The sequence below is a fragment of the Saccopteryx bilineata genome, chromosome 2 (assembly GCF_036850765.1).
Source record: "Saccopteryx bilineata isolate mSacBil1 chromosome 2, mSacBil1_pri_phased_curated, whole genome shotgun sequence".
Taxonomy (NCBI): domain Eukaryota; kingdom Metazoa; phylum Chordata; class Mammalia; order Chiroptera; family Emballonuridae; genus Saccopteryx; species Saccopteryx bilineata.
The window spans coordinates 372,703,036-372,727,180 of NC_089491.1; the positions used below are offsets into that span (position 1 = coordinate 372,703,036).

Genomic DNA, 24,145 nt, shown 5'->3' on the forward strand with positions numbered 1-24,145 from the left:
ACACTTTTCACAAATGTGTGTGGCCTATGTACAAAGTACAAAAGATTCCCTCTTGTCATCCCTACCTGCCTTCAGAGAGCTTTAAATCTGGAGCTCCCCATCTCCCGCCTCAGCTGCTCCTGGCTGAATGCCAGATAGCCTTAGAGGCCGGAGCGAGGGAGGCTGGGGGCCAGGCCTTCTCAGACCGCAGCCAGTTATGCAACTGTGATGAGGCCTCTCCCAGGTCCCACCCCCAGCGGAGTGGAAGCCAAGACCAGCTTCACCCTTCAGGCGGGATCCCACAGACATGCAGCGAGCGGCTGAGTTGCTGCCGTCTCTTGCTGCAGGTTCTTTCCAGGATTAGAGGAGATCAGTCCCGGGTCTCCAGGTGACCCACCATGTCCTAGGCCTGCCTTCCCCTCTCTTACCTCTCCTGTAAGCAAGAGAGGCAAGGGAAGAAGGCAGGCTGGGTGGAGGGGAGGGGATATTGGGTGGGAAGTAGGGGAAGTGTGGGCAACAGCATCAATGCTCCGGACGGGAGACCAGAAGGCCAAGAAAGGTCGCACTCAGAGCAGCTTTGACAGGTCCGACTCACATGACCCATTTCCGCAGTGTTAAGGACATGGCCATACCCTGGATAAGCTCTTAGTGCACAGAACGTCTGGAGTCCATATTCATTAAAGTGTAAAATATTACCTAAAATTGAACGCCAACCTCCCTCCTAAGGGAAGAAGCAATAGACCAATACGTGTACAAGAACAGATGCACATATATGCACATGCGCGCGCACACGCGCACACACACAAACACTTGGGGCACAAAGCTTCTAAGTCAGGAGTAAAGCTTAGAGACGTCACCTGTCTCTATTTCCCTTCTTGAATAACTTCATTCGAATAGCTGCTGCTGCTGAGCAGATGAAGGCCCTGCCTGCGCTGAGTACCTGGCGCGACAGAAGTGGCTCAATCTCTTCCACAACAATGAGGCCCGGGGGCTCCTGGGATACCTTGTTCTGAAGATCAAGGCGGCTGCCTGCCGCTGTTACAGCCACACACCCAGGACGGCGAAGGCGAGGCGGGCACACCTCCTACACAAATATACACAGGCACACGTACATGTGCTGCCTGCAAAGGCACCGATATGCACAGCAACACTAAAATCACAACAGGGCCCTTCACACAAGTATTGTTTCCAAAGAGAAGTGTGGGATTCAAACATTCAGGAGAGTGAGCCTCTGGCGGAGGTGAAGAGCCCATCAGGTGGGGACAGGCGGGGGTCCAGACTGTCCATCGGGCGGCGTAAGAGTTCCTCCACGTGCCGGGCTACATCCATGGTCTCATCCAGGTCAAATTCCCCATCCTGGTCAAGGACGGGGTCAGGACTGGTAGAGAAAGGGGGATGTCAGAGGGAGCTGGCCCGCCTCACAGCCCCGAGCTCCCAGGGGCAGTCCCGGGGCCTGCTCCCTACTCAGACCATAGTCTCTCATGGGAACAAGACCAGCTCTGGCCAGACTCCTGTACCCCGAGTTGAATTCATCAGTCCCTGGCTTGCTAGGAAGCACCCCAGTCTCATCTCTCACTACCTCACTGAGTGAGCGCAGGGATTCACTTTCCCTGTCCTCATCTGTAAAACCAGGTGGTTGAGCCAGTGAGCTCTGCCCACCTGCAGCGCTAGCCCATTATATCCTAGGACCATTCACTGAGCACCTATGGTGACCTGGACCTTGTAACCACGTAACTGCAATTCTTCCAGGCACCTGGAAGGTAGGCATTTATTCCACTTTACAAAGGAGGAAATGAGACTTGACTGCGTTTGGAATCTTGCTCAAGGCCACCTGGCTGGGAAACCCCAAGCCTGTGGTGGTCCCACTACAGCTTGAGCCTCTGAGGCATCCACACATCCAGCCCAGGCCACCCATAGCTCAGAAGAAAATTTATTCTCTACCCTAGGAGCTCCAGAGAGGAGCACTTGATACCCTGTTCCCATCCGTCACCTAAGGACAACCAACCCGTTCATAACTGTCCTGTGTAAAGCCCCTACGACAGCCTCATCTGTGCTAAGTGCTTGCCCCACACTCTCTCATTTAGCCCTGCCCCCAACCCCAGGAGACAGGTGTTCTTGCTTTCATTTGACAGATGAGAAAACAGCACCAGAGAGGCTCGATAATTTTCCCAAGGCCACACAGCTAGTCAGCACCACAGCAAGGACCCTATATGTAGTTTTGAAATGTTCTGTACTTTTTACTGCTGAGCTCACCCTCCCTGAGTCTGGGCACATGCCAGAGCCCAGCCTCGGCTGGGTGGTCTCAGACCTAGAAGAACTCTGGATTCCTGGGCCCACCAGCCCTCCAGGGGTCCAGCCCGAGGCCAAGCACCCAGTTTCACCCTTCCCCCATGGAGCCCCATAGGAAGACAACCTACTTCTGTGGGTACATGTTGTAATGAGCCTGGGGGCACACGGCTGGGGAGGGGGCTTGGTCCATGTAGGTGGCACTGCCCGCAGCGGAGTCTGCAGATGTCACGAACCTGTAGGAGGAAGCGGAGCAGAGCCTCAGCAGCCTCGGGGCAGCAGCTGACTTGGGGAGGGGCTCGGGGGGTATCCTGATGTCTTTCTCAGGGGTAGACGGACGAAGCGCCCACTGGGCCTGGGGCTCTGGCTGCAGAAGTGGAGCCCTGGGTATTGGCCCCGTGGTGACCAAGCCCAGTTCCCTCCGCAGGGTGGAGCCAGGTCTCAGGGGAACAGAATGCTGGGCGTGTGAATGGGAGATGGGGGTGGCGGTGAGGACAGCCAGGGGAAGACAGAGACAGCAGGAGGCCAGAGCTGGACCCCGGACACTTACTCAGGGACCACTTGCTTGATCTGCGGCTTCACGTATCCGTCCACTGCTTTAGCTGCCGAGGGGGGAACTGTGATGAGAACCAAAGTTTCCAGGAGCTCACCAGGGTGGCAGAAGCCTACCCCGTGGAGTCTGCTTTCTGTCTCCCTGGGGGGTCTCAGCAAGGATAAGACTTCCCACAGACCCCAGATGAACACCTGCTGGAGGCTACCCAGAGTCTGGCTTCAGTCCCCTCCCTTCTCCAGCTTCCTTTCCTGGCCCTCGCTTTCTCTCCCTCCGCCCCCACCCCTGCCAAGGCAACAGAATCAACACCGAGGAGCAAACCCAAGCACCGGATAGGGGACAGGTTGAAGAGGAAAAACCTGTCCACTGTGCTTCCTACACTCAACCCGGCGGCAGGACTCAGGGTGGGGGGTAGAGACAGCGTGGCGTGGACGGAGACAGGAGCAGAGCACTGTCTGTGGGTCTGAGCTACCCTGGCTCCTCCCCCAGCCCTGCAGCCTCTCCTTCCAGGGGTGCAGAAGTGAGAGTCTACTCAGCTCCTTTCTCTTTGCAGAGAAGAAAGTAGGCTCAGAGGTTTCACTTTCCCTCTCCTCACTCGTGAGCCCTGAAATCCTCCCACGTGCTCTGCACCATCCCATGACCAAAGCCCACAGGGGGAATGGCCCTGGGCTCTTCTTGGAGAGCTCCCGCTGCCTAGCCCAAGAGCGTGTCCTTGGGTTAGGGAGGACGAGGGCAGGACGTACCGAGCACAGGAGTGTAGTACTTGGAGAAGACCTCATCCTTGGGCCGGTCCGGAAACACGTAGATGAGATAGTTCAGGTCCCCCAGCCGGTCAGCCAGGGACCGGATAGAAAAGTCCCGCGTGGTGAATGGCTTCAGGTCCCACAGGTTGCGGTCAGCTGTGAAAAGGACAAGCTTGTTTCCACAACCCAGCACTGTCAGGAGGAGGACCGGGGTTGTGGGGTTTTAGGGACGGCCTGCAGACACATCTGGGCTTTTACCAGCCTGCGCTGCAAGCCCGTCCCTTGTGCTCCCTGGGCAAGAAAACAGCCGTGGGGACATTGTACCCAGCAAAGCAGCAGAGCAGATACCAACAAGGCTGGGTCAGGGCAGAGCAGGGAGAGCCTGAGACTGCTGAAGGACTCACCCAGCGATTCCAGAGCCTAGAGAACCAGTGATTTTAGATACTTCAAAATAGAAAATGATAGAAAGGGAATGTTTCCTCCCAGACTCGGAGCTCATTTCCTATCCCCCCCACCCCCCTGCCCGGGTATCTTCTATGGACGCGTGCCTGACGGAGAACAGGAAGCAGGAAAATTGGGGCTGGCGTGTGGACAGAACAGGGCACTCACGAGAGTCAAACTTCCAGGCAATGGTGATGCCCCCAATCTCTGAGTCACTGAAGCGCAACAAGAAGGTCCCATCGGGTTTGTTGATGAGCAGGTCATGGGCCTGTTGCTTATTCACAAAACCTAGGATGGCCCTGGGTGCATGGGGCATAGAGCATCACCGCTGGGCTAGTAGCCACTGTCCCGAGCCCACGCCCTCCCAACCCCCAGCCCGCCATTCCTCACCCGTCATTCCAATGGGGCTTGTGATGTTTCTTCAGAACCTCCATGACGCCGTCAAACCACTGCCAGAAGGTATAGTTCCAGCCTGGCAGGTTCTCCTGGGAACCCCGGGGAAACCCCAAGTCAGGGCTTGTGCCCCTGTAGACACGGGTGGCCCAGGAAACAGTCAGTGCCTTCTTGTCCCCATCTAGACCCTCTCCCAATTGCTCACCCTATCTGTCCCACACTCTGGCAGTCCATGAACTGACACAGTCCCCAACTCCTATCTTAGGGAACTGGAGAGTTAACTCGCTCTCTGGCCTCTCAGACACGGAGATCTAAGACTGTCCCATGGGGTGGGGATAGGAAGGCAAAGAGTTGTTTGAGCTATACAAGACCTCCCCAGTCATTCCCACCCAACCCCTGCATTTCAAAGAAGGGGAAACCACTGCACAGAGAAGGGAAGGGACCTGGAAGACTAGTGAACAGAACTACGACCCAAGGATCCTGCCTCTCAGCTCCGGGTGCCTTTCTGTGGTCCTGCTTTGGCTGTCCCGGCTGCCTGCATTTCTCAGGCTACCAGCCCCCTCCATCTCTCCAGCTTGTACGAGAGGGAGAGGCGCTGAGCTCAGGCAGTGCCCGTCGGTAAGGGAGGGGAGGGGCGGCAGGCACGGGTGGTCCCAGGCAGGCAGCCTGCGGTGGGCCCCTCACCCTGTTGAACTGGGACCAGGACACGGACATGCTGCTGTAGTCCTCGACGTGGCTGCTGCTGCTGTTGAACAGTTTCTGCGCCAGGAACAGGAGGTTCTCCTTGGTCAGGCCCCGGTTGCTCTGCACCTCGGCCTTGAACTTCATGTTGAGCGCTTCACACAGCTGCGGCCACAGCACTTTGTCGGGCACGGCAAACGGCACCCTGCCCTGCGAGGGAGAGAGGAGCCGGGGGAGAAGGCAGACCGATGGAGTGGGAATGTTTACACACTGACACAGAGACACAGACAGACAGATACTTAGAGGCAGAGGAGACTGAGAAAGAGCCAGAGAAGGGAAAGAAAGGTGGGTGTGCAGGCTAGAGACCCAGACGAGGGGACTGAAGACAAATATCAGGGACGTAAACCACAAGCAGAAGGAAGATCAGGGACCAGCTCCCAAAGATGAAGCTCACAGACCTGGGAGACCCTAGTCCAAGACCGAAGCCCACACAGAGCTTGAGGACATGCCAATGGCAGGGTGCTCACACCAGCTGCCCCCTCACTGGCGGTGAGGGGGCCACTCAGCAGATGCTGGAGGGGCTGGGAATGACCCTGGGGGATCCTAGGGTCTGGAGATGGGGGTCCCATGGGGACTTACCGGCTCAGCAAAGGCGTTGTCCCACAGCACAGTGGCAGTAGCATTGTGGTCCTGGCTGCCATGAACGATGACAACCACAGGAAGGGACAGGGTCTAGGGGAGGCAAAAGAGTGAGAGGTGAGGGCATACGACCACCATCTTGCCCTAAGTTTAGGCAAGACTCCCAGCCCTCTTTGCTCACCCACAGTCCCAACCACAAGCCCCTCCCAACAACACCACAGCAAAAACAAACACAAAATACTCAGCATCTTTCTTCTTGGCCCATTGCCTAAATTCTGCGGGCTGATGCCAGATTATAATACAGCCTCGCCAACAGGCACCAGCAGAGCGAAAGTCGGCTTTCTGATAGCATCACAGGGTAACTTGTCCAGAGCGTGTGAGGGAGGATTCAGAGCTCTCTGGCTTTCGCAGACCAGCCACGTGGCCTCAGGCAGGCACCTCGGCTTTCCTGGGTAATCTGTGGGGGATGGGCGTGTGGGGCCTCACCTTCACCTGGAACACGAGCTCATTGCTGCCGACACTGAACTGAGACTCAAAGAGGACCGTGAACTTCTCCTCGGTCACAGACTCCGCGCCTCGCCGGTCAGCACGCTTGATCCTCTTCAGTGACTGCAGGGTGAGGTCAGAGGGGAACAGGGAGACATGAGCTGTTACAAGGGCTGAGCTCTAAGCAGACCTTCCCTCTGAGACCCAGGCCCTGTCCTCACCATGTTTCTGAAGTGGGCGCTGAGGGTGCCCGTGGCCTGGTGGTATTCCATCACACAGCAGTTGTTCAAGATCTCTCCACTGCACTCACTGTGGAAGAGAGAGGAGCGCCATCTCCACACAGGCCCAGGCCAGGAGTCTGGTCCTGGCTGCCAACCGGGGCCTGCAGCCTCTGTGCCGTCACCTAAGAATGTTCCTTGGTGTGTCTCTGGCCTTACTTTCCCACCAACCTGAGAGTGCCCAAGCAAAATCTTCAAATGTCATTAGGTAGCAAATACCTTGGACATCAAGATTGATGTGAGGGCCTTCAGGGGCCTCCAGCAGCTCCTAGTGCACTTAAAATAAAAATCATGATCTAGGCCCACACGAATCACCGCGATCACCCCCTGTCCACCTCCCTGGCCTCTCCGGAATCCCCTCACTCAGGACAAGCAAGCCACGTCGCTCTGTTTGCCGAACATACAAACTTGGTGACAACCTCAGGACTTTTGCACTTGCTCTTTCTGTTGCCCCAAACACTCAAATATCTTCTGAGAAAAGGCTTTCCTCAAATCATCCATGTAATATTGAAACATCTATCCAGATGCTGTGATACCAATCTGTTTTCATTGCTTTCTACGGTTTATCACTCTTTGAAAACTGTCTTATTTTCAAAAGTATATGACTGTCTCCCTTCCCAGGCAAAATGTAAGATCTAAGAAAGGGAGATTTCTTACTTGCTTTATCATTGGATCCCTGGGTCACATGATAGGCACTCAGCACACATGACAAAGTGTGGGAAGCTGAACGTGCACATGAACCGCCCCCCAGGTGAAGGCCACCATCATCAGTGAGCAGCAGGCCAAGTCACTGCTCAGGCCCCCACTCACACAGTCACTCCTGCCTTCATTCATTCACCTTTCGTGGGTGGCCTGCCCTGACCCTAGAACCGAGCCCTGGGTTCTCTATCCACACACACACCTTTAGCACAAGGCCCATGTTCCCGCTGCCCAGAAGCCTTCCCTTTCCATCCTTTTCACCAGCTTCCTCCCATCCATCCTGCAGCCTGAAACTAAGTGTCACTGTGCCCCACCCGCACCGTGACCCCCTTCCACAGTGCTCTACAAGTCTCCTTCATCGCGCACTAATCATTTCCCATGTCTGCTGCCTGTTCTGCTAGTCAAGAGATTGTCTGAGGACACAGCCAAGTTCTGTTTAGATGACACTGTTTCCCAGTACTTAGCCCAGATCCTAGAAGACCCAGAGTGCACAGGAGGGACTGGGGAAGACCTCAAATCAGGAGGAGTGAAGTGTACGCGAGGACAGAAAGAACAGACTGGAGAGATACTGGGCCACGTCTGCAAAGCCAGGACAAAGGACTCAGGGAGGGAGGCCACGCTGTTGCATCACAAGAACTCCATGGGTAGGACAGAGGCAGCCCCCAGACTGATCTGGGAGAGGGGCAGACGTGAGGAAGGACACACGTACTTGCGGGGGTTCTCGTTCTTGAGCAGTGACTTGGCCTGCTGCTCACTGATGATGGTGGCCTTCACCTGGGGGGGGTTCATGTGCACGTTCAGCTTCCCACCCACCAGCAGGCGCACGGTGGCCGCAAACTTGGTCTGGGTCTTCAGGACCTGAGGGGGCTGCTTCTCAATGATGAATGTGCTGTGGGGACACAAGCGACAAGATGCTGTCTCAGGGGACAGGGCTCTGGCCCCTCCATGTGGGGAGGATGCCTCACACAGGGTTCAGCAGGCAAAGGAAGAGCAGGTGGCAGAGACCCTGGTCCCAGGGAATCTACTGGGAGTTGGGGAGAGTAGGGGGAGGGGCGGCAGTGATATGAACTCGGCGGCAGCCCACGCAGTGTTCACAGGAAGCTGGGGAAGGTCAACACCAAGCAGCCATAGCAACTGGGGACAGAGGGGACGGGGCATGAGGCAGAGACAGACAAGGATTCAAGGGAGAGCCACCCATCTGCAAAGCACACCCTGCCTCTCCCAGGCCAACCACAAGCGGGGCTGGGCGTGGCCGACAGGCAGCAGTCACCTGGTCACCAGGGCGGAGATGATGTCTGTGATGGTGGCGTTGACCTCAGCCAGCATCTCCTCCACCGGGCCGTGGATGGGCAGCTGCTGGCACAGGTGCTCAGCCCTGCGGATCTGCTGCCGGTTCTGCCAGATGATCTCGGCCAACTTCTCACACCTGCACACGAGCCCCAAGGCCAAAGGGAAGGAAACCGGCTTTACCCCAGCCCCCAGGGCAGAGGTGAAAAGGCTCCCAGTCTGGGGAGAGCCCCGAAGGCCCGCTCCACGCTCACCGGGAAGGCTTTCCGCCTGAGCCACCACTCCTGTCCACCAAGCAGGGCAGAGCAGCCCCGCCTTCCAGAAACAGAGACACGCAGGAGGCGAGACCTGATTTGGACCCAACCAGCCCGAGCATCCCTCTGCACAGCCAGCCCTGCCCCCTCCCCAACACATGAGTCCTTTTCCAGGGAGGGGGCAGGGCTGGGGGCACCGAAGTCTGTGTCAGAACCAGAACCACAGGTGAAATAAGACCTGTCACAGACAGAGCGAGCCAGCTGCGTAGGGAAATGGGAGCAGGATGAGCAGCTGGCAGCAGCTCGGTGAACCCCTGCCCCGCCCTCCCTGCCAGCCCTGCCCTCTCCCCAACACATGAGTCCTTTTCCAGGGAGGGGGCAGGGCTGGGGGCACCGAAGTCTGTGTCAGAACCAGAACCACAGGTGAAATAAGACCTGTCACAGACAGAGCGAGCCAGCTGCGTAGGGAAATGGGAGCAGGATGAGCAGCTGGCAGCAGCTCGGTGAACCCCTGCCCCGCCCTCCCTGCCAGCCCCTGCCCGCCCCACACCCATTACCAGGACTGCAGCACGTCCAGGCTGCCCTCAGGGGGCCCTCCGTTTCCCGCCAGCTGCTGCTGCCGCTTCCACTGGATCAGCTCGTCATCCAGAATGATGGTCTGCTGCTTCCGCAGCAGCTGCAGGGTCTTCTGGTGCTTCTCGGCCAGCTCCTGATGGAGGGGGGGCAGGCACTCTGGCTCCCAGAGAACGGCCCGCAGGGCCTCGCTCAGGGGGCAGGGCCGCCCTCTCCCCAACCTGCTCTGCCTCACACGCCCCCACAGGCCTCCTGCTCCCTGGGTCCTCTTCCTTCCTGGCTCTACCCCTCTCTCGGGTCCCCGACAGCCCAGGACGTGGACCCCCAAGTCCCCCAAGCCCGACAAAAGGGACGCAGACCCCACTCACCACCCGGTATTGCTGCAGCGTCTGGGCCTCGCGCTGCAGCCAGGCCTCCAGGGACACCTGCTTCTGCTGCAGGGCTGTCTCCCGGCTCAGACGCTCCTGGGGGTTCAGCTGGGCCAGCTGGGCAAACTGAGCTAGAGGAGGGACACGACACCCAGGACCATCACCTCCCAGCGTCCAGCAGCGAACCCACAGGAACCACACTCACCCCTTCTGCAGGCAACGCCCTCAAGGTGACACTCTGACCAATGGCAAGTCAGGGCTCCGGCAGCCAAGGGCACCAGGGATGAACAGGCTCCACTCCCTGGCCCCCCGACTCTCAGTCCCCTCTAGAGACTGGGGACACAGAGGCTGTGGGGACAGCTGAGGAGGCTCCTGCCACCCTCGCCCATGGCCCACACAGCTGGGTGCCCAGCCTTCTTCATGCTACACTGGGGTCCAGCTTGGAGCCACACTGCCTAGTAGGAAGTCGGCCCTGGCCGCTGCCTAGCTGGGTGGACTTGGGAAATCACTGCACTCTCCTGTGCTGCCGTCTCCCGTGGGTAACACGGGACGCTGGTCCCTGCCTCAGGGCTGCCGTGGGGATGAAAAGTGATAACACAGAAAATGCTCGAGAGGCTGCCTGGCACGTGTCAGCTCCGGCGGGACTTAGTCCTTGTTGGCGAGTGGGTAGAGGACAGGAGAGGGGACGAGCAGCTCTGAGCCCCAAGCTCCCACGCGGCCTCATCAGGGAAGCCCGGCTCCATGGCTCTGTCCGCCTCCCAGAGCGCAAGCCTCTCCCGGGAAGGAGTTTCCCCACCTGCTGGAAGGTGCCGAACAAGTTTGTCCAGGTTGGGTCACTGTGCGCTCAGCTGACCAACAGGAAGAGAAATGAGAGAAGAAAGAGAAGAAAGAGAAAAGAAGAGCGGCAGAGAGAGAGAGAGAGAGACCACTGCCCACACAAAAGCAGCAGGATTCTGTCGGGAGAGGAGGCGGTGCTCTTCACACGAGCTTTGGGAAGGTCACCAATGGCAGGAATGGGGTCAGTGAGGTCTAATTTCCTTTTTAAAAAAATCACTTATAGATACTTAAGACATAGGGAAGATAGAAAGAATGACACAAGGAACACCTGTGAATTCATAACCAGCTTAAGAAATCAACATTTTTGCTTGACCAGGTGGTGGCACAGTGGATAGAGCATCAGACAGGAATGCGGAAGACCCAGGTTCAAGACCCCGAGGTCGCCAGCTTGAGGGCGGGCTCATCTGGTTTGAGCAAAAGCTCACCAGCTTGAGCCCAAGGTCGCTGGCTCGAGCAAGGGGTTACTCAGTCTGCTGAAGGCCCACGGTCAAGGCACATATGAGAAAGCAATCAATGAACAACTAAGGTGTCACAACAAAAAACTGATGATTGATGCTTCTCATCTCTCTCTCTGTTCCTGTCTGTCTGTCCCTATTTATCCCTCTGTCTGACTCTCTGTCCCTGTAAAAAAAAAAGAAAAAGAAAAAAAAGAAATCAACCATTTTCACAGAGACACCTGTGTGCCTTCCGCAGCCTGCTAACCCATCTCCCCACGCCGAAGGGAATCGATATCCTAAAGACTGGGATACCTGCACCCTCCCAATAGCCTGTTTGAACATCCAGCGTCCTTACTTGGGCTGAGTCAAGAAGATATGAATATCTTGGTCAAGTTCCTGGCAGGCCTTGAGGGCCATGTCTCACCGAACTAGGTCCTGCCGCACGGTCACACATGCTGGGACAGACCAAAGCAACTCTAGACAGTCAGGAAGAGCCCAGAACAAGAAGAGAATCCAGTAATATGGCTCCAGTCACTGCCAGGGCCCAAGCAGGAAGAGCAGTGCCCAGCAGGGAACACAGCAGGAGTCTGGATGGCCACCTCAGGAGTCCTGCACCCACAGGGACATGGTGGTGTTCCCCCACCTGAGTCCAGCCTCCTGTGCAAATGACCCAGTTAGGTTTCTTCTGGCAATTTACAGAAATTTCTAGGAAGGACACCAGGAGAGGTGGGGCAACTGTCTGTTCCACCAGGGGAGCTGAGGCTTCCCTTGCTCAACCAGATCAATAGTCTGTGTTTCTAACGGGCGACCTTGATAAATGAGACTGAACTGACATTGCCTGATGGGTACAAACCCAAACAAGAATCCACACTCTAACCCATAATTAGGAAACAGAAAATCCAAGAACAGGCTCATAAATACGGTCAACTAGTTCAAGGCCTTGGGTAGAGAACTAATAGCCCGAATCTCCTGTTCCTTAATCTACGAAGTGGGACATCCTCTCTGGGGGATGGAGTCAGATGAGTCAAAGACATGATAGACTCATCCCACCAACACTTACTCAACACCTATTGTGATTCAGGCTATGTGCTGGCCTGAGGGTACAGAAAAACAGTGACAGAGCAGGGTTAGGAGGAAAGCTGAAACAGGTAAATTAAAAGAGAATCCTAAAAAAATTAAATAATAAAAAAAAAGAGAAACAAACACTGATAAGGGACAAAACTGAAAATAAATACTAAAGTGGAAACTTCAATCAATCCCTGGCCAGGTGGCTTACTGGGTGCCAAGGTCGGGGGTTCTATCCCCAGATAGGGCACATACAAGAGGCAATCAACGAGTGCACAAGTAAGTGGAACAACTAAGTGGAACGAGTTGATGTTTCTCATTCTCTCTCTCAATTCAATGAAAATATGTTTTTAATTTAAAAAATATTATATTAAATGTTAAGTACTAAACACTTTAATTAAAAGCAAAGATTAGCCGTAGTCAGCTGGCTCAGTGGTAGAGTGTGGGCCCCGTGTGTGGAAGTCCCAGGTTCGATTTCCGGTCAGGGCACACAGTAGAAGTGCCCATCTGCTTCTCCACCCTTCCCCCTCTCCTTCCTCTCTGTCTCTCTTTTCCTCTCCCGCAACCAAGGCTCCATTGGAGCAAAGTTGGCCCGGCCGCTGAGGATGGCTCTGTGGCCTCTGCCTCAGGCGCTAGAATGGTTCTGGTTGCAACAGAGCAACGCCCCAGATGGGAAGAGCATCGCCCCCTGGTGGGCATGCCGGGTGGATCCCAGTCAGGCGCATGTGGGAGTCTGACTGCCTCCCTGCTTCTAACTTAGGAAAAATACCAAAAAAAAAAAAAAAAAAGGCAAAGATTATCAGAATAAATGCAAGAGCAAGACAACTATATGCTGTCTACATTTTAAATTTAAAAAAGCATAGGTAAAGATGTGCTGTGCCAATCAATATAGGAAAGGAAGGCTGGAAAAGTTACAGTCACATCTAATAAAGTAGACTTCAAGACAAACATTATTTCCAGAGATCAAGAAAGATATTTCATAATTAGTAACCAATCAGAAGGACAATTACCATAAATATATATGAATCTACAAAGTTTCAAAATACATAAAAGAAATATTTACAGAAATAACTGGAGAAGTACACAATTCCACAATAGAATAGGAGATTCTAATACCTCTCTTTCAGCATCTGATAGAAGAGTAAGGCAAAAAAATAAAGACAGATCCGTGGTTCCCTAAGCGTGGGCCAGAGAGGCCTGGAGGGTTCCCAAGACCCTTATGTAAGGTCCACAAAGCCAAAACTGTTTTCCAAAGTCATAAGACTTTGCCTTTTTCTCTTTTAACCTCTTGAAATTATACACTGGAATATTGTAGAGACTGCAAGATATGTGAGGTTACAACAGGTTTAAAGCAAGACCCAGCTACCTCCTATTCACCCTAACATTAAAAAGATTGGTAAAACTGTAAAGCAATGCCATTATACTCATTAAACTTTGGTTTGGAAAATATAGATGTTGTTAGTTTTTTGTTTTTACCTTTTTTGGTAAAACTTTAGGATGTTAACATCATAAATATATACTTATTTGATATATACTTAAATATATGTATTTATACTGTTTTATATAATAAAAATATAAAATGTAGCATGCATAATATATAGACTATTGTATAAGTATTATATTATAACACACATTTAAATATATTAGTTATATATTTAAATACTTATTTTAAAATAAGTATTGTTATATTTGTTAACATTATTGAATTTATTGTTGCTGCTTTTAATGAAATATGGTAGAAAATACATCCTTTTCAAGTCCACCAGATACATCCATCACGATTGAGCATATGCTGGGATACAAAACAAGTCTCAATAAATTTAAAAGAATTGAGATACTACAGATTATATTCTCTGACAACAATAGAAGTCAATAATGAAATGAAAATGAAATCGATAATGATATGACATCTAGAAGAAACCAAATATAATATTTGGAAATTAAGCAATAGAACCCTAAGTGCCTCGGTAAAAGAATCAGAAGAGAAATTAGAAAAGGCTTTAAACTGAATGATGATGATGATACACAGTAAGTCCAAAATCATGAGACACAGCTGAAACATTGCTTCACAGGAAATTCATGGCTCTGAATATATATACATATTAGGGAAGAAGAAAGATCTAAAATCAGTGACTGAAGGTTCTACCTGAAGAAGCCAGAAAAAAAAAAAAGTGCAAAGGAAAAGGCAGTTGACATTTACTGTTGTCACTGGGATGGGTGACACAGCTCTGGGGTCAGTCTGGCATGGGAGGAAGACGGGTCATATTTCCAGAATCATCCTCAAATTGTACCTGGGGTTAATTCTCTTGAGTTCCCCCCCATACTCTTGTCATGGTTAAGTATTGGCATAAATATTAGTTAATAAAGTACAGGAATTTTTTTTTTTTTTCATTTTTCTGAAGCTGGAAACAGGGAGAGACAGACAGACTCCCGCATGCGCCCGACCGGGATCCACCCGGCACGCCCACCATGGGGCGACGCTCTGCCCACCAGGGGGCGATGCTCTGCCCATCCTGGGCGTCGCCATGTTGTGGCCAGAGCCATTCTAGCGCCTGAGGCAGAGGCCACAGAGCCATCCCCAGCGCCCGGGCCATCCTCGCTCCAATGGAGCCTTGGCTGCGGGAGGGGAGGAGAGAGATAGAGAGGAAAGCGCGGCGGAGGGGTGGAGAAGCAAATGGGCGCTTCTCCTATGTGCCCTGGCCGGGAATCGAACCCGGGTCCGCCGCACGCTAGGCCGACGCTCTACCGCTGAGCCAACCGGCCAGGGCTAATAAAGTACAGGAATTTTATGACACATCTCTGCAACTTATAAGCAACCCAGGCCAACTTACTTGTTCTCTTTGAGCCTCAGTTTTACCATCTGCAAAATAGGGATAATACAACTACCTACATCTTGGGACTTGTAAAGGTTGAACTGAATCATGCATGCAAAGGGCTTAGCCTGGAGCCTGGCCCACAGCAGGGGCTCCCTTACACAGAGCCATCACTCCTCCCAGGCTCTGGGGAAGGTTCCCTGGAGAGAGACACCCACCTAGCCCCAACCCTGCCGGAGCTCGCAAAGTGGTCCTCACTCCTATCCTCACAACACACAGCACCCGCGCTGCAGCAGCCTCACCCTGGATCCTCAGGCTCTCCTGATACTGGATGATGAAATACTCCTGGGTCTGCTGCAGCTTCTTCAGTTCATTCTCGGTGTCCTGTGTGACCAGTCGCAGCTCCTCAAATGTCTGGTTGATCTGAAGGTGTTTCTGGGACATGGCATCAACCAGGATCCCAGCAGGAGAGGTCCCCTGGAGACAGATCAGAGGTATAAGCAGCAGTGAGCTGGGCAGTGAGGATGGGAGGAAACCTCAGGCCTAGGGGAAACACCAATACTACAGACCCCAAACTCCAAACCTTGAGTAAGAAGAAAGGGCAATTTGAGTCAGAAGGAGAGGCATTTGTCAGAATTGGGGAGCAAGGCTAGGTGAAGACACGTGGTCTTTGTTCTCACTCAAGACCTTCTGTGACTGAGGGACGAGGGACTGAGGTGAACCTCTCACAGGCGGTGTCTTAGACCCCAAAGTGAAGTTATAGGGGAGGCATCGACAAGGGCTTTGCGGATCCAGACTTTAAAGTGACCTGGTCTGGCCCGACCAGGCGGTGGCGCAGTGGATAGAGCGTCGGACTGGGATGCGGAAGACCCAGGTTCCAGACCCCGAGGTCGCCAGCTTGAGCGCGGGCTCATCTGGTTTGAGCAAAAGCTCACCAGTTTGGACCCAAGGTCGCTGGCTCGAGCAAGGGGTTACTCGGTCTGAAGGCCCATGGTCAAGGCACATATGAGAAAGCAATCAATGAACAATTAAGGTGTCGCAACACGCAACGAAAAACTAATGATTGATGCTTCTCATCTCTCCATTCCTGTCTGTCTGTCCCTGTCTATCCCTCTCGCTGACTTTCTCTCTCTCTGTAAAAAAAATAAAAAAATAAAGTGACCTGGTCTGATCTCAACCAAGTCTTCAGGGCCTTTCCAATAAAATGTTCTTAGAATAAATTCCCAACTCCTTCCCATAGCCTCCATTGCCCCAGCTGATAGTCTCTGCCTCTTCCCACCCCCAGCTCCACTGCTGCCCAGCACACCAGCTACTTTCTGTTCCTTGAACACACAGCACATTCCTGCCTCAGTACCTTTGCACTTGTTCCATCACTCTGGAACATTCTGGCACCAAATCTTCCCGAGGCTGGCACTTTAACTCGCATATTTTCAGAGTGGCCTTGTCTGAAGGGTGAATTTCAAACAGCACTACTCTTGTCGGAGAGTATCTATGTAGTTCTTGGGTTTATTTCTCTCTTGTCTGCCTCCCTGTACTAAGATGTGAGCCTTCTAAGTGAGAGGACCTTGTCTGTCCTGTGCAAATCAAGGCCTTGAATATCAGAGGTGTCCAGGAGCAGCTTAATGGCTGGGGAAAGGAACGATTCCCACCCTCCACCCCCAGCCACATCAACACCTACACCATGGACAAGTATTTCTTTCTTTTTTTTAAATTTTTATTTATTCATTTTAGAGAGAAGAGAGTGAGAGTGAGAGAGAGAAAGGAGGAGGAGCAAGAGGCATCAACTCCCATATGTGCCTTGACCAGGCAAGCCCAGGGTTTTGAACTAGTGACCTCAGTGTTCCAGGTCAACGCTTTATCCACTGCGCCACCAAGTATTTCTTTTTTTTTTTTTTTTTGCATTTTTCTGAAGCTGGAAACAGGGAGAGACAGTCAGACAGACTCCCGCATGCGCCCGACCGGGATCCACCCGGCACGCCCACCAGGGGCGACGCTCTGCCCACCAGGGGACGATGCTCTGCCCATCCTGGGCGTCGCCATGTTGCGACCAGAGCCACTCTAGCGCCTGAGGCAGAGGCCACAGAGCCATCCCCAGCGCCCGGGCCATCTTTGCTCCAATGGAGCCTTGGCTGCGGGAGGGGAAGAGAGAGACAGAGAGGAAAGCGCGGCGGAGGGGTGGAGAAGCAAATGGGCGCTTCTCCTGTGTGCCCTGGCCGGGAATCGAACCCGGGTCCTCCGCACGCTAGGCCGACGCTCTACCGCTGAGCCAACCGGCCAGGGCCCAAGTATTTCTTAATTGGAGCCAAATTCACTTGTACATTTATAGATAGCTCTGTGATTGCAACAATTCAAGGGACACAAGGGTTGTCCTGGAAGACCCTTTGTGGCCTGACTTCTGCTTCCTCTCTGGCTTTACCTGTTGGGGCTCCTCACTTGGCCCCTTTCTCCCCAGCTGCATTGACTACTTGCAAGTCTTCAAATGTGATAAGATGCTTTCCTGCCTTCACATATGCTGTTGCTACTTTTTTTTTTTTTACAGAGACAGAGAGAGAGTCAGAGAGAGGGATAGGCAGGGACAGACAGACAGGAATGGAGAGATGAGAAGTATCAATCATTAGTTTTCCGTTGTGCATTGTGACACCTTTGCTGTTCATTGATTGCTTTCTCATATGTGCCTTGACTGCGGGCCTTCAGCAGACAGAGTAACCCCTTGCTCAAGCCAGCAACTTTGGTTCTGAGCTGGTGAGCTTTTGCTCAAACCAGATGAGCCCACGCTCAAGCTGGCGACCTCAGGGTCTCGAACCTGGGTCCTCAGCATCCCAGTCCAACACTCTATCCACTGCGCCACTGCCTGGTCAGGCGCTACTTTTGACTAAAAACTCCTCCCTCCTGATTTCCCCACTGTAGTTCAGACCTCCCCTTCCCCAGGACACACCCTCGGCCAGCCCGCCCAGTCTGAGCGGGGCACTTCTCCCATATATGCCCCCTTAGCACTCAGCTCGCCACTAGAGAATCTATCATCAGCTGAATTCCTTTCAGGGGGGCCCAGGTCTGTATCTATTTCTCCAGTCCTAGCCCAGGTTCAGACACACCACAGGACCTCAATAAAGGTTTACTGAATGAACTGCCCAATTCCTGATATCAGTGCTCGCAACAACGATAAATCTGACCCGTGCTCCTGGCACTATTCTGTGGTCTTTACCTGTGTGATATCATTTTATGAAATTTATTTTGCGTTACTGAAAGTAGTATATATAAGATTTGTACCACTGTCCAAGCAGATGTTCAATTCCTTTATGATTCCAGGACTTGAGGGATGAGTCCCTGTTCTGCCACTCTGGGCCTCACTTCTCTGAGCTTGCCTGTGTTAGTTCTTCTGACACAGACTTTGGCTCCATTTCTTCTCACAGACTTCACCAGAGAATACTTCTTATTTGGCCCCAGCCCCATTTATTGAATAACAATTTTTTTTTTTTTTATGACAGAGACAGAGAGAGAGAGACAGAAAGATAGGGACAGATAGGCAGGAAGGGAGAGAGATGAAAAGCATCAATTCTCTGTTGTGGCGCCCTACTTGTTCATTGACTGCTTTCTCATACATATGTGCTTTGACTGGGGGGCTACAGCAGAGCGAGACACCCTTGCTCAAGCCAGTGACCTTGGGCTTCAAGCTAGCAATCTTTGGGCTCAAGCCAGCGACCATGGGGTCATGTCTATGATCCCACACTCAAGCAAGTGAGCGACCCCGCACTCAAGCTGGTGAGCCCGTGCTTAAGCCAGCGACCTCAGGGTTTCGAACCTGGGTCCTCTGTGTCTCAGTCTGACACTCTAGCCACTGCTCCACCACCTGGTCAGGCTTCCCTGGTGATTTGTAACACCATCTCTGACAGAGTGAGTTTCCAGGTGTGTGTGTGTGTGTGTGTTTTCAGCTTCCTCTTCTGTTTCACTGATCTGTTCGTCTATCTGTGGCCCACATAGTATCTTATTTACTATATTTCCATGTATAAGACGATCCCTTGTATAAAACACACCTTAATTTGGAGGCCCAAAATTTGAAAAAAAATTATTACATAAAGTTATTGAACTCAAGTTATATTCATCATAAAATTCATACAGGCCCTGGCTGGTTGGCTCAGCGGTAGAGCGTCGGCCTGGCGTGCATGGGACCCGGGTTCGATTCCCGGCCAGGGCACATAGGAGAAGCGCCCATTTGCTTCTCCACCCCCCCCTCCTTCCTCTCTGTCTCTCTCTTCCCATCCCGCAGCCAAGGCTCCATTGGAGCAAAGATGGCCCGGGCGCTGGGGATGGCTCCTTGGCCTCTGCCCCAGGTGCTAGAGTGGCTCTGGTCTTGGCAGAGCGAAGCCCCGGAGGGGCAGAGCATCACCCCCTGGTGGGCAGAGCATCGCCCCTGGTGGGTGTGCCAGGTGGATCCCGGTCGGGCGTATGCGGGAGTCTGTCTGACTGTCTCTCCCCATTTCCAGCTTCAGAAAAATACAAAAAAAAAAAAAAAATTCATACAACTCCTCATCACTGTCAAAACTCCCCCATCCATTAGCTTGTCCTCATCTGTGTCTCATGAAGAATTACTGTTTTCAACAATGAGCGCAAAAACAAGCGTGGAAAAGCAGGAATTGCAAGTAAAAAAAATCTACAACCACTGTATAAGATGCACCCAGTTGTTAGACCCCAGATTTTTCGGGAAAATGTGCATCTTATATATGAGGAAATACAGTCATCCTCACAATAATCCTTCATGGTAGGTACTGTTACTACCCCTACCTGAAAAAATACAGACTCAGAGAAGTTAAGTAACTTGCTTGTGTTGCACAGCTAATAAGTGGTAGAGCCAGGGACTGAAGCCAGTGGGTTACTCTATCATATTGCCTCTCATACTTGCTCGTGTCTCTTATTTCTCCAGTGCTCTCATGCCAGTATTTATAAATCACAGTGTGTCTGGAGAGAAAGGACTTCCCAACTCCTCTCTCCATACCCATGGGACACTTACATTGTTGGCTTCTCGGACCAGCCTCTTTTCATTGTACAGAATGTGCCGGATGCAGCGGACCAGCTCCATGGGGTAGCGGTCATATGTGTTCTGAAAGAATCCAAGAGCAGCTGCCATGGCCATCCTCTGACCCACCATGCCTGCCTCAGTGCCATGCCCACACCTTCCTCTCCTCCAGCCCTTGCCTCGGCTTTCCCTGGGAAGCCTCAGGAACTGTCACCGGATGCCTGATTTGATTTCCTCTCCTATATCTTCATTTAGTTTGCAGTGCACTGAAACTCACAATGTACAAAGCCTTTCTACTCAACCATCGCCTAAGACTTTCACATCATAGAAACCTTATGATATAGCAGAAACGATTATCCCCATTTCAAAGATGAGAAAACTGATACTCAGAGAGGTTAAATTCTTATCCACAGACAAACAAGTCAAGGTACTTTCCGGCCTGGTCAGCTCTGGGTTCCTATTTTGCTTCCCTCTTCACCTCAGGTTTCTCTTGCTTCCTCCCTCTTCTGGGATGGATTTTTTATTTCTCTAGCACCCTGCTGCTTATATTTAAGAATAATTCTGTAAGAAATACTAGAGAGTTCCAATACATGCTTGACTATGATTACCACCCACACCCCTTTCCTGCTTCCACAAAAACTTCCTCTCTCCCCTATGATCCACTCCTCCAACCCTAAGGGAAGGAGAAACTACATCTTATATCTAAACTCTAATTCAAGGCTCTTTTATCCAGTTCTTGCCTGCAGGGCAACTCTGCTCCTCTCCTGCACTACTTTAAGAGCCCCAAGAGGGATGTCTGGTTGCCTCATTCTCTCATTTCTAGAATCTGTCAGTCTTCCTTTCTCCAATAAAGGAATCTTGAAGTCCTGACCAGGTGGTTCACTTGGTCAGAGCATACTCCTGTTATGCCACAGTTGAGGTTTGATCCCCGGTCAGGGCACATACAAGACACAACCAGTGAATGCATAAATAAGTGGAACAACAAATCGATGTTTCTCTCTCTTTTTCTGTCTACTTTCTTCCTCTCTAAAATCAATCAATAAAAATTTTTTAAAAAGGAATCTTGATTCTATCCCTTCTGCTTGCTCTGTCTAGAATGCCATTTCACCCATCCCCCTTCTCTTGGGGACAAACACATTCCACCCCTCACTTTGTAATATGCAAAAGAAATCCAACAGGTCTGATGTAGAAAGAGGGGGTGGGGGAAATTGGAGCACAGAAAAGTTGCCGATAAGTTCAAGGTCACGCTGTGAGTCAGTGACCAGGCCAGGAAAAACCCAGAGGTTCTGATGCTGGAAAAAGAAGGCGGACACTGCTTCCCTGCAGATGACCCAGGTTCACACCCACCTGGAGCTGTGTGGCATAGTGCCCCAGCTTGATCTTCAGCAAGAACCCATCTTCCCCCACTTGGTGCTCCGCCTTCTTCTGCAGCTCCTGCACCAGGCCCTCCAGGAGCTGGGTGGCCTGGGCTTGGTCCTGGGGATTTTCTAGATCAATGGCATCCCTTGGGGTAGGAAAGGGGAGAAAAGCCTCCTGTGATGTGCCCTTGGCAAGAAAGTCAGGCACCAAGAGGGACACAGAAATCCCAGACTCCTAAGGGTACTCCACAGTCCTCAAGACTTGTTCTGGGCAGCTCCACAGGTATCAGAGTCTAGAAACAGACCCTCTCCCTTCCCAGGCTCCCACTTCCCTGTTCTCTTTTCTCAGGAGCACAGCCCTTTCCTCGCAGAAAGTACCAGAATCACACCAGACCACAAACAGGAGACCAAAAGGCCAAGGGGCCTGAATGGCAGGCATAGGAAGACAGGCCAGGGCCACCTACCAAGGCTGGCTCTCGATCCACTGCGCTAAGTAGTGCCGGACCTCGATGGGGAAGTGCTGTCCATACAGCACCTGCATCTGACGCAGCGCATCTCCTTGCAGCTGCTGGGCCTGGATCCAGCCCGCCATATCCGTTCACCTAGGGTGAGTAGAGGGCTGAGGAGGCAGCTCCTCAGCGGAGGCGAGGGCTGGGCCTGTCCCTGTCCCTGCCATGCCCACCTATGCCTGGACCGCGGTCAGGCCAGGCCCCTCCCCTCCCACAGACACGCTTTCCTGTGCGGGAAGAAAGATGGTGAGGAGGGGAAGGGCGCCCTGCCCTCCAACAAGGAACCCGCTGAGGCTTGGGGAGGGGCTCTCGAAAGTCAGGTGCCCTCCTCCTCTTCCTCTCCCCTCGCCCCACCGGTGCTTCCCCAGAGGGGGGACAGCTAAAAACTGAAAGAGAAACTTGACGGCAGAGGCCCAAAGCTCTCTGGGGAGGGTTGCAAGAATCCCCCTACCCTACCTCGAACCCTGAGTACCAATTTCTGGGAAGGGGGGATATTCCAGCCCAAAGTTACGCCACCGACGGCGTCCGCTGGACGGCTGGGTCCCTGCGGGCACGTGGCTAGGGTTGCTAAGAGAGGGTTGGGGAGACAGACGCTCCGGCTCTTCGGTGGTGCCCGCGCAGCTGTGCCCCACGGTCTCCCACTAGGAGACCAGCCCGACAGCGCCCCCTGCCCACTGCGGGCGAGGTCGACGCCCACCCGCGGCGCCTTCCCTGGATCCGCGTCCCTCGTCCCCCGTCCGCGCTGCGCCTCAACTCCCTCTCGGTCGCGGGGACCATTCCCTGCACCCTTCCCGGCCGTCGGGCTTCGGGTTCCGAGGCACGGGGTCGAAACAGGGGTCCAGTGTCCCCTCTGCGCGCGCCGCCCGCGACGCGCTGCCTGGCCACCCACCTGGTGGCACCGAGCGGTCCGGCGGCGGGGCCGGCTCTGCGCCCGCGGCTCTCGCTCCCGGCCCGGGCTCCTGGCGGCTGCGGCGGCGGCTGTTACTACAGGAAGGAGCAGAGAGCAGCGATTTCCTCCTCAAAGGTCAGCTGCCTCCGATAGACCATACACAGCGCGCGAGCTCTCGCCAACACCCCTCCCAGACTCTGTCGCTCCCTCCCCGCCTCCGCCCTCGGTCGCTAGCTCCCCGGAGAGTGCGCAGCGGCGGCCGCGGCCCGGGCCCCGCGCGGTAAGCCTGGGCGGCGCCGGGCGTGGGGACTGCCCCGACGGCGGGGTCCCCCGGGAGTCCCAGGCGGCCCGAGCCTGCGGCTCGGACTGTGGCGAGCAAGAGGCGCAGGAGTGGCAGGGGAATGAGGGTGGGAGGGCCGGGAAATCCCAGGCTCTGGAAATCCCAAACCCGGGCCTCAGTTTTCTCATCTGTAAAAAGGGAGGAAGGAAGGGTTAGACTGGCTGGAGATGCCTTCCAGCTCTAGCATTTGTCATCATTCAAATTTTTCGATTTAAAAAGTAAATGTGTGTGTTTATGTGGGTTGGGGACACAACTTTTGTGACTTCAGAGGCAAAGCCCTAGGGAGGGGAAAGACTGGGGATTCCAGAGAAGCCAGCTCACACCAGGGCCCCAGCGCCCCTCCTTCCATTACTCCCACCACGGTGCACACACCCTCTGCAGTTGAAACAGGAAAGAACCTTGGCAGTCATATGTTTGGACCCTCCCCCCACCGAGATTTTGCAGATAAGAAATGAAAGTCCAGAGAGGGGAGGGGGCTTGCCCAGCATGACACAATGGGCACGTGGCCTAGTTGGCAAACTATGATCCATACATGACCCTACCCTTCCCCTCACCCAAGCCCAGTTGAATCTGAGGCTGGTCCTACCTTCAGAAAGGTCCAGAGAGGGCTGTCTTGAATCCTCACAAGTTCACGACAGCCTATAGGCCTGAGCAGAGCAGGGAACACCCTCCCTGAGCCTTGCCTGGGCCACAGCCCCTCCCTGAGAGCCCCCTAAGGGGCCTGAAGAGTTGGGCAAGGCTGGACTGGAAACCTTCCATCCCCTTTGCCCAGCTTCCCTCTCCTCTGGGCCCCCTTCTGCCTGACAACTGGTATTACCAGCACCAAGGGAGGGGCCAGGCTGGCTGCCCGCTCACAGCCCAGCTGGGCCAAGACTTCTGTCCTGAGGGGATCTTCTCTCTCCCACCATCCCTCCCTAATGTCTCCATGGACCTGCCCTTTTCTCTCCATTTCTTCCCCCCTCTCCCCCCTCCATTTCCCCACCTCCTTACCCCTCACTACCTCCCTGCTTTCATTCTTTATATTTCAGAGAAAAACCAAAGTTTAAAGCTGCAGAAGCTGGAATGTCTAGGTCCCACATATACACTTCCACGTGTGGCCACAGCCTTAGTTGGCAGGTTGACAAGGAAAGGAATTGAAAAGTGTAAGGGAGTTCGCAGAGGACTGAGGAAACCTTGCTCCTTAGATGCTCCACAGGGGACCCCTGGGGAGGAGGGAGCACAAGGCCCTG

General features: G+C 53.4%; 1 protein-coding gene across 3 annotated transcripts; it reads right to left on the reverse strand.

Annotated features, from left to right (window-relative positions):
• Positions 1-22: 22 nt before the first annotated feature.
• On the reverse strand, positions 23-22,721 carry STAT5A (signal transducer and activator of transcription 5A). 3 transcript variants are annotated; one of them, XM_066263598.1, is made up of 19 exons: positions 22,577-22,721; positions 21,643-21,780; positions 21,168-21,324; positions 19,815-19,904; positions 15,112-15,286; positions 9,658-9,788; positions 9,274-9,425; positions 8,446-8,601; positions 7,885-8,064; positions 6,420-6,507; positions 6,199-6,321; positions 5,713-5,805; positions 5,077-5,283; positions 4,390-4,484; positions 4,168-4,298; positions 3,559-3,714; positions 2,816-2,867; positions 2,397-2,501; positions 23-1,357 (listed from the first exon to the last, which is right to left on the reverse strand). In XM_066263598.1, the coding sequence occupies exons 2-19, from the start codon at positions 21,768-21,770 to the stop codon at positions 1,195-1,197; spliced, it is 2,382 nt and encodes a 793-aa protein (XP_066119695.1). In that variant the 5' UTR covers positions 21,771-21,780; positions 22,577-22,721; the 3' UTR covers positions 23-1,194. The 3 variants fall into 3 exon arrangements, with proteins under 3 accessions (XP_066119695.1, XP_066119693.1, XP_066119694.1); XM_066263596.1 differs by having other exon boundaries at positions 2,816-2,882; XM_066263597.1 differs by having other exon boundaries at positions 2,816-2,882; positions 21,643-21,797; positions 22,577-22,655.
• Between the last annotated feature and the right edge of the window lie 1,424 nt (positions 22,722-24,145).